This window comes from Vipera ursinii (assembly GCF_947247035.1).
Source record: "Vipera ursinii genome assembly, chromosome: 4".
Lineage (NCBI taxonomy): Eukaryota > Metazoa > Chordata > Lepidosauria > Squamata > Viperidae > Vipera > Vipera ursinii.
The window spans coordinates 81263549-81276430 of NC_139514.1; the positions used below are offsets into that span (position 1 = coordinate 81263549).

Consider the following 12882-nt stretch of genomic DNA (forward strand, 5'->3'; position numbering starts at 1 on the left):
GACCATTTTAACTTATTCTATGTTAATAAAAAGTTTACTCTGGGAATGAAGTACAGTTCTGTTTATGAATTCAGTTTTCTGAATTCCTGTTTTATAACAAATGCTTCTATTTGAAAAAGGGTTTTTCTTAAAATCTAGACAGAGATTTGTTAATTACATAAACCAGAGGTCTCCAACCTTTCCAGGCTCACTGTCTGGAAGGAAGGAGAGCAGCTTCCAAATTGGTGCATGCGCGCACCAGCGTGGCAGTAGCACCCCATTTGCGTATGTGCAAATGGACCACGCACACCCACCCTGCACTAGTGGCCCTGTTCGCACCTGCACGCATGCACAAATGAGGCCACAGGTGCTAGTGCGAGTGGGGGGAATGCGCACGCAGACGTGCGCTCACCACCCACCCATTTCCACAGCTCACTGGCCAAGAAGCTGCAGCCTGGTAGTGGACCGCAGCCCATAGGTTGCGGACCCCTGGCGTAAACAACATGTCCATTGATGAGATTTTTGAGGATTGTTGGATTCAGTTCCTGAATGTGCTTCTGGTATTTCCTTTGGGTCCTGAAATGTAACCGAAACCACCAGCAAAAGATTTTTGAACCTGATTTTCTAACTATACTATATATTCTACCAAACTTTCTTACCAAATCTTAAGGATTCTAGATCAAACTAACCTTGTAGGAAGAAGTAATGATATAAATGCATCCTAGTTATAAATTAATATATTGTTGTGTATTATGTTGACATGCATGCTGTTTACATGAAGAAACCTTGCAAGAATATAGATTGCTACGGAACAGAATCACTTAATTTCCAAATGGCTTATCCAACTAGACCAGATCTTTTAAATGTTGGACATTACTTTTGTAAAGCAACATATTTTGAGGATATCAAATGAATAAAGATAATATTGGACCATCACAAATTATCACTTAATAAAAAGATTCTTTGTATACATTGGTTCTTTGCATTTAAACCTGGCTTTCATTTTATATAAAATCATTTAACAGTCATGCTTCCATTGTAGGTGGTGACTGGATCAGGACGTCAAGAAGTTCAGAAAACAGACGCTGAGTATCGGAAACTTTTTGATCTTTCTCTTCAGGGTCTCCAACTTCTATCACAGTGGAGTGCACATGTTATGGAAGTGGTATGTGGATAAATAGATAATAGGAAGTTTTAAAGGAGAAATTAAGGAAAAATATTATATAATTGTAATCTTAGATTGCATTTTAGTAATAAAAACTTAATGGTTATTTCCAGAACAATGTAACTGAATTAAGAATCATATGATGGATAGTCATATGTTCAGCAGATCTAAAGTTGTCATAGCTATTATGGCCAATATTACATTAGTGAATTGTGAAGCAATTTTTTCACCAGTCAACTCAACATGGTTTGGGGGACCCAAGTTTCTCTTCATCATAGTCACATGAGAACATAGCACAAATAGTAGTTGTGTTGTGCCCATCCACAACACAACTGGTGACAAATATGTGGGTCAGGCCTGGAAATCTGCAAAGTTATTATATGTGCCCTTTGCTAGAAGGAATAATTACCAGTTATTCTTTCTAGCAGACAACTTATACAATATAATAACCTTGCAGATTTCTAGGCCAGGCCCACATATTTGATCAATCACCATTGTTATTAAAGACTTTTGAATACACATATAAATAGTCTTGTACTAATATACAATCCGGTTTCAAAAGCAGTATTTTAGAGCCACGCTTTCAGTGTCAGCATAGGACACCTGCAGAATACTAAAACAAAAAACCAAGTCTATTTTGGCAGCCCAAGATTAAGCTCTGCTAATTCAGTGGCAAAATGGTGGCTTTCTTTGTAGGGTAACTGCTTTTTCAATGTTTAATTTCTTGTACAATTTAAAATAAATGTGTTAGGCTTCCAATGACTATTCTGTGAAAAATAACTCCTCTCTCCCATACATAATAATTTAGATACAGATTACAATTTTGTGACTGCTTATGTCAGGGACTCACTTCGACACCAGCCATGCCCTTTTAGCCCTTGGAGCCCCCTCCCCCAAATTTAAAAACTGAAACTATAGCATCTATCTGAAAAAGTTGTCCACCTTGTATGTGATATGAGTACTTCATTTAATATATAGTCTGTTATTCATAACATAGGATATTTTCATAAATTTCTGGAGAGCATCCATGGAATAAATATTGCTTATAACATACCTGTTAACAGAAGTTACTTTGATAATCTTATAAAGTTGGGACTTCTGGAACAGAACAAGAGGTAATGACAAAAGAAATTTATATAGAACTTCATGAGAAAGGGTATAAATTCTGTAACATCCATCAGTATAACTTCACTTATAAGTTCACAACAAATTATAGTTTTTTTCTTAATGATAGGAATTAGTTTGAGTGATTTTATAGCATTGGTACTTAAAATATAAGTAAATTAATAACTACCTTTTGAAATGTACCGTGATACAAATATGAATATTATTTTGGTGTATTATATTTGATTATGGTATGCTGTATAATGCTGTTACATTTTAAAGTATCAGTTTGGATTTAAATATTTGCAACTAGTCTTATGCTGCAATTAGTTGCCTAGATCAGGGCTTTTCAACCTTTTCACAGATTGTACCACTTTTAGGACATGACAATATTTGAGTACTACCAGTGCTTAGCAAGGTGTCAAAAACTTGATGACTAAAAAAAGGGCAGGGGATTTTGGGCTTTACTGGTTAGATTCATTTGTTGTTATAGAAATGGCTAGTTTATAATATTATGGAAAAGTAAAAAGTTAAGGTTCAATGTTAATGCTTCCTTCTACTGCAGCAGAGGAAGTCAGAAGTCAGTGCCTTTTCTTTTTCCTTTCTTTCCTTTCCCCCTCACCTTCCCCTTTATCTCTTACCCTTTGCTTGAAATAGCCCTTCTCTTGCTCTTTCACTCATTCACACTTTGCTTGCAAAAGCCTCTCGCTTGCTCTTTCACTCTCTCACTCTCACTTTGCTTGCAAAAGCCCCTTGCTCTAACTCACACTTTGCTCATGAAAGCTTCTTGCTCGCTGTCACTCAACTCACACCTTGCTCACAAAAGCCTCTAGGTCAGTGATGGCGAACGTTTTAGAGACTGAGTGTCAAAACCGCAACCCAAACCCACTTATTTATCACAAAGTGCCAGGGCCACATCAGCATTGTGGTGCCCTCGGGATGGAGGGGGCAGGGGCATGGCCCACTGGGTGGGTGTGGCTGTGGTGGGCGTGGCCACCTCCATGTTGCTCATGGGGGGGGGAACACCTGTGGGTGCCGGGCAGGGTTGGGGGAGATCCGGTGGGTCTGCAGTGGGTGGGGCGGTGGGCAGGAGGCTCATCCTGCGGGGTGAGGCAGGGGGCAGGGCGGGGGTGCCACTGCCGCAAGGCGAGGTGAGGCAGGGGCCAGGGTGGCTGCTGTCTGACACCATCAGCCCCCGCACGCAGAGGCCAGCAAGCGCATGGGGGCTTAAGGTGTCCGTCAGCAGCCACAGCCTGCCGGCCCCTCGACCAGAGCTCCGCAGTGTGCTGCCAATACCGGGCCAGTCCTCCAGCAGCAGGCGGAGTAGGAGAGGGGGGAGGCACGAGATGCAGACTGCTGGACATGCCTACTTCATCCCTTCTGTTTTTCCTTGCGGTTGGAGAGCAGGTTTCTGCAGGTCATCTTGGCCCCCTTGCAGCTCTTGCCCTTGGCCCATGCATGGAGCCTGTTCCCCTCGCACACCCAATGCACCTTGGCCCTGCCTCGGGCCGCTGTGGTGGCCTAATGGACCCGTGTGAGATGCTGGCGGTGGCAGCCGCATGCCCACAGAGGCAGCTCTGAGTACCACCTCTGGCACGAATGCCAAAGGTTCGCCACCACTGCTCTAGCTCACTCTTTCACTCACTCACTCACTCACTCACTCACTCACACTTTGCTCCCAAAGGCCTTTCTCACTTACACTTGTCGCAAAAGCTTCTTGCTCGCTCTCTCACTCACCCTTCACTCGCAAAGGCCTCTTGCTCTCCTCACCACTTTGCTAACAAAAGCCTCTTCTCTTCTCTCTCTTTCTCCGTGTTTTTTTTCTCTCTCCCTCTGCTTCCAAAACCTGCTCCTTTTGTAGCTTCTCCTCTCTCTGCTGTCCTCCTCCTTTTCTCTTCTGGGTGCACCGGAAGCTCCAATCAGCATGTAGCCGTGCACACAGATCCTGTGGCTTCTGCCGAGCCCTGCAGCTCCAGCTGATCTCCTCCAGACGGCGCTGCTTTAGCTCGTTCCCTCTCCCGCTACACTTGGCTAGGGGTCACATACCACCTGCCAGGTGCTAAAGTACCACTGGTACTACATGTACCACCGGTTGAAAAGCCGTAGCCTAGATTGAGATGGATACTTCATTTATTTTTATTTTATTTATTTATTTTATTTAGATTTATATACCGCCCTTTCCCGAAGGACTCAGGGCGGTTTACAGGGCATTTAAAAAACAGTCAATGCAAACGTTAAAACAAATTAAAAGAGATTAAATAGAACCCTGAGAAAATTAAAACCCAGTTAAAATTAAAAGTAAAAATATTCTCAGCCTGGGCCAGAGAGCTCGAAGAGCCAGTCTTCAGGTCCCAGCGGAATGAACGGAGGTTGGGGGCAGTCCTCAGCTCCACTGGCAGCTGGTTCCAAAGGGCAGGCGCACCCACTGAGAAGGCCCTACCCCTGGGTGTTACCCGCCGGCAGTCTTTAACCGGCGGCACCCTGAGGAGACCCTCCCTGTGGGAGTGCACTGGACGAAGGGAACTTGATGCTGGCAGCAGGTGTTCCCTCAAATATCCCAGACCCTCGCCATTTAGGGCTTTATAGGTCATTACCAGCACCTTGAATCTCACCCGGAGGGCAACCGGGAGCCAATGCAGCTCGCGGAGTAGAGGTGTTACATGGGAGTATCGGGAGACCCCCATCACGACTCGCGCGGCCGCATTCTGCACCAGTTGAAGCCTCTGGGTGGTCCTCAAGGGCAGCCCCATGTAGAGAGCGTTGCAGTAGTCTAAACGGGAGGTCACGAGCGCATGAGTGACTGTGCGTAGGGCATCTCGGTCCAGGTAGGGTCGCAACTGGCGCACCAGGCGAACCTGGGCAAAAGCCCCCCTGGTCACATCTCCTATATGGTCTTCAAAAGTGAGCTGCGAATCCAGGAGGACTCCCAAGTTGCGAGCCCTATCAACGGGGGGTAACACCTCACCCCCCATCGTTAGAGATGGAATAGTCTGGTTGACCCGAGATGCCGGTATGCACAGCCACTCAGTCTTGGCAGGATTGAGATGAAGCCTGTTTCTCCCCATCCAGACCCGGACCGCTTCCAGGCAACGGGACATCACGGCGAGGGCATCGCTTGGTTGGTTTGGGGTGGAGAAAAAAAGTTGGGTATCATCAGCGTACTGATGATACCCCACCCCAAAACCACGAATGATCTCGCCCAGCGGCTTCATATAGATGTTGAACAGGAGGGGCGAGAGAACCGACCCCTGAGGAACTCCACAAACAAGAGGCCTTGGGGCGGACCTCTGCCCTCCCGTCAACACTGACTGCGAGCGGCCCAGGAGATAGGAGGAGAACCTCCCACTCCCAACCCCCTGAGACGCCGCAGTAGGATACCATGGTCGATGGTATCAAAAGCCGGTGAGAGGTCTAATAGGACTAGGACAGAGGAACAACCCCTGTCCCGAGCCCGCCAGAGATCATTCACCAGCGCGACCAATGCCGTCTCCGTGCTGTGCCCAGGCCTGAAACCCGATTGGTACGGGTCCAGATAATCAGTTTCATCCAGGAACAGAGGAAGCTGATGGCCCACCACACTCTCAACAACCTTCGCCAGAAAGCAGAGGTTGGAGACCGGACGATAGTTATTTAAAACAGCTGGGTCCAGGGCAGGCTTCTTGAGGAGGGGTCTCACCACCGCCTCCTTCAGGGAGGCGGGGAAGACACCCTCCTTCAAGGAAGCAGTTATTACTGCCTGGAACCAGCCTCGTGTCTCCTCCCGAGCCGCATAAACCAGCCAGGAGGGGCACGGGTCCAACAAACAGGTGGTGGAGCTCAGCCTCCTCCTCATCCTGTCCACATCATCAGGGGAAACAGGATCGAATTTAGATTGAAAGTTATATCAAGCCAATTCAGTAGAGCCCCTAGGCCTAGATAAACGTAGCAGTGCATATATAGGAGTTCCTTTCCTGCTTGGCTTATTTTGTGGGGGCAATTTACAGGGTTATTCTTTTAAGTAGAATAGGCTGAATGCAGTCCCACTTCAACTGCTAGTTTAGAGGTACAAGTCTGTATTTATTGTGATTCAATAGTGAATAGGAAGTTTTATTTTACTTCAATTATTTTTGCTCAGTTCTGTGTCATTCTCATTTTCTTTGTTGATTTCAGTATTCGTGGAAGTTAGTACATCCAACAGACAAATATTCTAACAAAGATTGCCCTGACAATGCTGAGGAATATGAAAGAGCAACTCGCTATAATTATACAAGTGAAGAAAAATTTGCTCTTGTAGAGGTAAGAGAGTACAGATGAGTTCTGCAAAGTCTCTAGCTTGTCCTCCTATAAATTTGCCTCATTAGATAAAACTAACATTTCCCCCCCTGCAGGTTATTGCAATGATTAAAGGATTACAGGTGTTGATGGGGAGGATGGAAAGCGTCTTCAATCATGCCATTCGTCATACAATCTATGCTGCTCTCCAAGACTTTGCCCAAATCACACTTAGAGAACCATTAAGACAAGCCATCAAAAAGAAGAAGAATGTCGTCCAAAGGTAGTAACTGACACTATCTCATGCCATTATATTTTTCTTTCAAGCATTTATCAATGTGAATATTCAGGAACATTTTTATTATTATCTACACAGCAATGTGAAATCACAAGTGCCACTTCTTTAGCTGGTGCTGGCATTCATGCACATTGAGATCTTCCCAAGAACCTAGAATGTTGAAATATATTTGTGTAGTATATGTGTGGATCCAAGCAGTGTGGTCTTTTGCCAGGACCAGTCAGCAATATTGGCAATATACTGCGGGTAGTCCTTGACTTATGACCACAATTGAGCCCAAAACTTCTGTTTATAAGTGAGACATTTGTTAAATGAGTTTTGCCCCATTTTATGATCTTGCCACAGTTGTTAAGTGAATCCCTGGAGTTGTTAATGTAGTAACACAGTTGTTAAATGAAACTGGCTTCCCCATTGACTTTGCTTTTCAGAAGGTTACAAAAATGATATGACCTTGTGCCACAGCAATGGTCATAAACATGAACCAGTTGCCAAGCACCTGAATTCTGATCACATGATCATGGGGATGCTGCAAAGGTTGTAACTAAAAAATGGTCATAAGTCACATTTTTCAATGCCATTGTAACTTTTGAACTGTCACTAAATGAACCATTGTAAGTTGAGGACTACCCGTAATCCAAGATAGGCTTGGTATTTATCAAAAATTGAAAAAGAATTGGGAAGTTATGTTTTTATAACACTAGACTTTGGTAAAATACATCCTTGGAAAGAACACTGAAGATTAATTTTCCCCACTTGCCTCTAATCTGTTAGGTTTTTTGAGAGTAGCAATAGGTCCACAACCAAACATTGGTTGGTTTATGTCTAGATCCCAGAACTGTATTACATGCTCATATGTTTTGCCCAGCCCAAATATATATAAATAGATTTCTTATGTCAGCTAGAAATCTCATATACTTTTATCCTATGTTTAATCACATAATTTGAAGATCTAAATGAATTGGATTTCCTAGTTGTAGATGTCGGGGATTGGTCCTCATCTACCAACATCACATATGTTACATGTGAGGGAGGCTTAGTTGTGTTTGTGTTTATTGTGGCAAGCAATTTTTTTTCTCATGGTTTAAAATTTGCATACTTCCAGACTATGATTTATAAAATGATAGCATTATCAGTTGGTAATGTATTTTAATATCACAACTATTAGTGTATAATCGATCGATGGGGATCAATGGGGATCGGTGGGGTTGTTTTATCTTTGGTCTCTTAATTTTATCCTGGGGTTTTTAGAATTGTACTCCTATTGTTTTAACTAGGGCAACCGTTTAATCTTTTTTTAATGTTTGTATTTGGTATTTTATTCTGCCCTGTGAACCGCCCTGAGTCCTCAGGGAGAAGGGCGGTATATAAATGTTATTAAATTAAATTAAATTAAATTAAATAATAACTTTAGGAAACATATATCAAGTTGCTTATTGTTCTTAAGGACTAGCTGATGCTCACACACCCTCTTGAATTATGCTTAGTGTCCTACAGGCTATCAGAAAGACTGTGTGTGACTGGGAAGGTGGGCACGAACCTTTTAATGACCCTGCACTAAGGGGAGAGAAAGATCCCAAAAGTGGCTTTGATGTTAAAGTTCCAAGGCGTGCTGTAGGTCCCTCCAGTACTCAGGTAATTCCCTTTACTAATTCTTGCTTGGGTATTACTGACCAACAACTGAAATTCCTGTGAAATAAACCTATTTAAAATGTCATCCAGATTAGGCAATTTCATGCAGGGATCCCATTTTGTAATTTTTTATGCTGATTATGTTTTTTCTGCTGCTTTTTTATTCAATGCAAGTAATTCTTTGTTTAAATACAAATGTGGGGTTTTAGATTTTTGGAATGCTCAAGATTTTTCTCCTGAAAGACATCATTGCCTATTTTCCACTTAAATTTTAACTTTTTGATGGGTTTTTCAATCGGTTGCTATATTGAGGTGAAGGAGAGGAATATGTTTTTCCCCACTTAGAACTCTGAATATATCCTGTAAAGTTAAACCTTTAAAGCTCTGGCTTACCTGACTAGAACAGAAAAATAAAAAGTAGCAATTAATTCTAGTCTTGTAATTATTATGTATTAAGCTCATGTCAAACTCGTACAAGACTTGGTGCTAACCATAAATGAACAGATGCTGAATTCCATAGCCATTGTGTATAGACTAAAAATTTTCTTGCTTGGGAACTTCCTCTTGAGTATGCTACATGTCCAGTTCCACTGATGTTTGTGGCACCCTCAATAGAATTTACCAGGACAGGTTACCTGTCATCAGTTTTCTTTTCTTGAACTTTTTTTACTGTCTTTTACTTTTCTTTCACAGTTCTCTATCTAACTACCTATTTATTTAGAAAAATAAAAATGATTCCAATAAATCAGTTGTGAAATAATTGTGCTTGTAGTTTTTGTGTTAGTTGCAGTTCTTCAGTTCTTTCCCATTAATACATTACTGTGTTGGAACAAGAAATCTTTGTAATAAGAAAATAAATTATCTTTGAATTTGATTGGCACAAGCTTCTTTAACAGAATTAAGAACTTTTTATGTGCTATAACAAAATGAGTAGGCTGAATAAATAAAACTTCTTACCTTCTTGTTAGTCAAAGGGTTCTGTATTCTTCATTGTCTTGCTATTCATGTTTTAACAAACTAATATACTGTACATTCGTCTGATTTTGTGCTTTCTCCTTTTTTCTAGCTACCCTTGTGTATTTATTAACAGTCTCTCTTCTCCTCTTTTGCCTTTTCCTTTTCTGTTAGCTCTTCCTGGTTCGTTCTATGACAGAGTCCTTAAACTATGCAGAGCTGTTGAAGCAGCTCAGATCTCTGGGAATGGAAAAGTTATTGCATGTGATAAACAAGTTTCTGAGACAGTCCTACATCTATCCCACTCTTTTAAACTTTGGTGGTAAGGCATTACTTATTACTTTTAAATAATGTCGTGCCATGAACTGTTCCACTGCAAATTGTAGTGCTTTCCCCCCTTTCAGTTATCTTCAGGTTAATTATTTTTTACTTTCCTTATCAGGTTGCAAATTGAAGTAATCTTCCTTTTGGCAGATTAAGTAAAGCTCAACTAATGTGCCACGTATGTTTTTCCTCCATCATGAATGTTCTGTTTTAATAATGCAGCTTTACATGGTGAGAACCATGTTAGAGTCTCTCATTGCTGACAAAAGTGGTTCCAAGAAAACCTTGAGAAGTAGCCTTGAGGGGCCCACCATATTGGACATTGAAAAATTCCATCGAGAGTCTTTCTTCTACACTCACTTGATAAATTTCAGTGGTAAGATACATAGATGATCAGTGTTCAGCTTTAGCATGTCCTAATGCTTCTAACACAAACTGGGAAAATGTTTCCGATTTATTTAAACTTGCTCTTATTTAAACTATTAAATATAGCTGCTTGGCATCTTTTTTCTTGCTGTTGAGAAAAACAGGATGCTAGATTATTTATTTTAAATCCTGCCTTTATTATTTTTAGAAATAACTGAAGGTGGCAAACATAACCTAATATTATGTGGACCCTATCTCTGGCCCAATAGGACTTTTGTTAAGTCTTTCACATTTGAGGATACAGGTTGTCCGCGACTTAAAACCGCAATTGAGCCTCAAATTTCTGTTACTGAGACATTTGTTAAATGAGTTTTGCCCCATTTTACCTTTCTTGCCACAGTTGTTAAGTCGATCACTGCACTTGTTAAGTTAGTAACCCAGTTAAGTAAATCTGACTTCCCCATTGATTTTGCTTGTCAGAAGGTTGCAAAAAGGTGATCACATGTCCTTGGGACACAGCAATGATCATAAATATGAACCAGTTGCCCAACATCTGAATTTTGATCATATGATCATGGGGATGCTGCAAAGGTCGTAACTGTGGAAAACAGCCATAAATCATATTTTTCAGTGCCATTGTAACTTTGAATGGTCACCAAACGAATTGTTGTAAGTCAAGGACTAGCTGTATTACATACAACCCTAGGCTTAAACTCATATACTTGATAGATTTTTCTAGTTGGAATGATTTTGTTGTTCATATATAGTTGCCGAATAAGAGACCTTAATATTGATCCTGTGAAAATAGCAAAAATGTTTGCCTAGTTTGTTTGTTTTCCCTTCTTTTTCTAAGGAGAGAAGTATATTGCCTTGTTTGGCCACCGTTTTCAAGATTATTGGCTTTAATCGGAAACATGTTGTTCAAGTGGATTTACCTACTGACATGTGTCTAGTCAAGTCATATCATACAGCATTGTCTTTTCAATCCATGATGTGGTTGAATACAGTATATTGGCTTTGAATGGTGGAGAGTTTATATTTCAGTGCCCTTCAGAAACAGTGCTGGTTGATAGTTCACTGATTCCTAAGCATTAAACTGAGATTCTCTGGAGCAGGGGTGTCAAACTCAATTTCATTGAGGGCCGCATCAGCATTGTGGTTGCCCTCAGGGGGCCGTGTGGGTATGGCCAGGGTGGGCGTGGCCTACTGGGTGGGCATGGCTAGAGTGCGTATGGCCTACTGGGTGGGCGTGGCCAGCTCTACATCGTTCGTATCAAGGGTGCCTATGGGGGCCTGGGCAGGAGTGGGACAGATCTGAGGGTCTCTGGCAGGAGGAGGGTCTCTGGGCCAGGGTCAAGGCAGTGGGGGCCGTTCCCTCACTGTTTCCAAGATGGCTTCGCGGGCCACATGAAACCACTTCGTGGGCCGGATCCGGCCCCCGGGCCTTGTGTTTGACATGTCTGCTCTGGAGTTTTTGGAGTGAGGGTGCCATTAGCATTATTTGTTACCTTTTTTGTTTCTTATCTCTGTTACCATTTTTTAGGTTACCTTATTACGTACTTTAAAATTCTATTGTATACTATTTATATTAGAGACCAGGAAATACTCTTTAAGAGTCTCTTACTAAAAAGTTTGGGAATCAGTGTTCTAACTTACTGAAAATTCTTCTATAATGGCAGTCCAGAAGGAATCTTTGGCATCTCTGATTGTGTTTTGAAAACAATTTATTTGTTCTTAACTATTCCTTCTACCCATACCTATACACAAATATTGTTCATTAAATGTCCATCTGATCAGTGAATATTGTAGCAGAAAAATAAATGTGGTAAGATAAATAATCTAATCAGATAAAATAAACTAATGATGGTTGCAAGAAATTCCCATTTTCTTTTGCAAGGGCTGAAAATGTGACATTCCCAATATTTAGCACAAATCGGAAGAATAATTTAGAACATCTGTACTACTAAACTGATGATACTTCCTCTGCCAAAGTTTTCAGTAAGAAACCCATTTATATTTTTTGGTGTCTGTTTGTCTTAGCAGCAGCTTACAGTAACTCTTTAGGCACTCCATCCAAATGGTGGTTTCAGTTTCTTCACATGCTGTTGTAGCATCTCTTTCACAGTTGTGCTTCTATAACATTGCACTATTACTGTTCTCCCTGGTTTCCAATAAAATTTAATTCAGTATAATTTCCTTTTCAATAAGAAACCCTCCAGCAGTGCTGCGATTTGTCCCAGCTGTGGTTCAGGGAATTCTTTTTGGAGCTCACAATGGGCAGAAGGATCCAATTCCCCATTGAGATGTCTATGCCTTGGATTCTAACTGATCACATTTTGGAGACCAAGGAAGCATCAATGATGGAGTAAGGCTAATAAAGTTCTTTCTCTTCTAGTTTTGTAATTGACTTGGAATCACTAAATGTTAGTGGAAATGAGATGAGAATATTTAAAATTATTTGAATTGTGGAATAGAGTCCCCCTTTTAAGATAAGGAAGAGAGAAAAGAGGGTTGGCCCCCTTTCAGTTTGCTTCACTTTTCCATTTGGAACCTGTTTTGAATTGGTGAAATCTGCTTGGATTCTTCCTTTCATGCTTTTCCTTCCTTTGTTGAAATCAACCATTTTATTGCTGGATGGATAATAGGAATAAGGTCAATGTTGCTGCCTAATTTTCATCCTTGGTCTTCTCCTTTCCACTTCCCACCCATAGCCTAAGTTTGTGTCAAGAATCTATAAGGACTCCAGTTGCACGAAAGAATGTAAACACATTCTTAGGTATATACAGTCAAACTTTTGATCCAGAGAAAGGTT

General features: G+C 41.5%; 1 protein-coding gene across 6 annotated transcripts in view; it reads left to right on the forward strand.

Moving 5' to 3' along the window:
* The window catches only part of LOC310639671 (cytoplasmic FMR1-interacting protein 1), a 158686-nt gene that overhangs the window by 112631 nt on the left and 33173 nt on the right, over positions 1-12882 (forward strand). For 5 of the 6 annotated variants that reach the window (XM_083361491.1, XM_083361493.1, XM_083361492.1 and 2 more), the window contains 6 exons: positions 1022-1144; positions 6398-6523; positions 6616-6782; positions 8282-8429; positions 9927-10080; positions 12279-12435. In XM_083361491.1, the coding sequence (XP_083217617.1) occupies positions 1022-1144; positions 6398-6523; positions 6616-6782; positions 8282-8429; positions 9927-10080; positions 12279-12435 (875 nt within the window). Of the gene's footprint in view, positions 1-1021; positions 1145-6397; positions 6524-6615; positions 6783-8281; positions 8430-9592; positions 9703-9926; positions 10081-12278; positions 12436-12882 lie in introns of those variants that run through there. The other variant, XM_083361498.1, reaches the window with a different exon arrangement.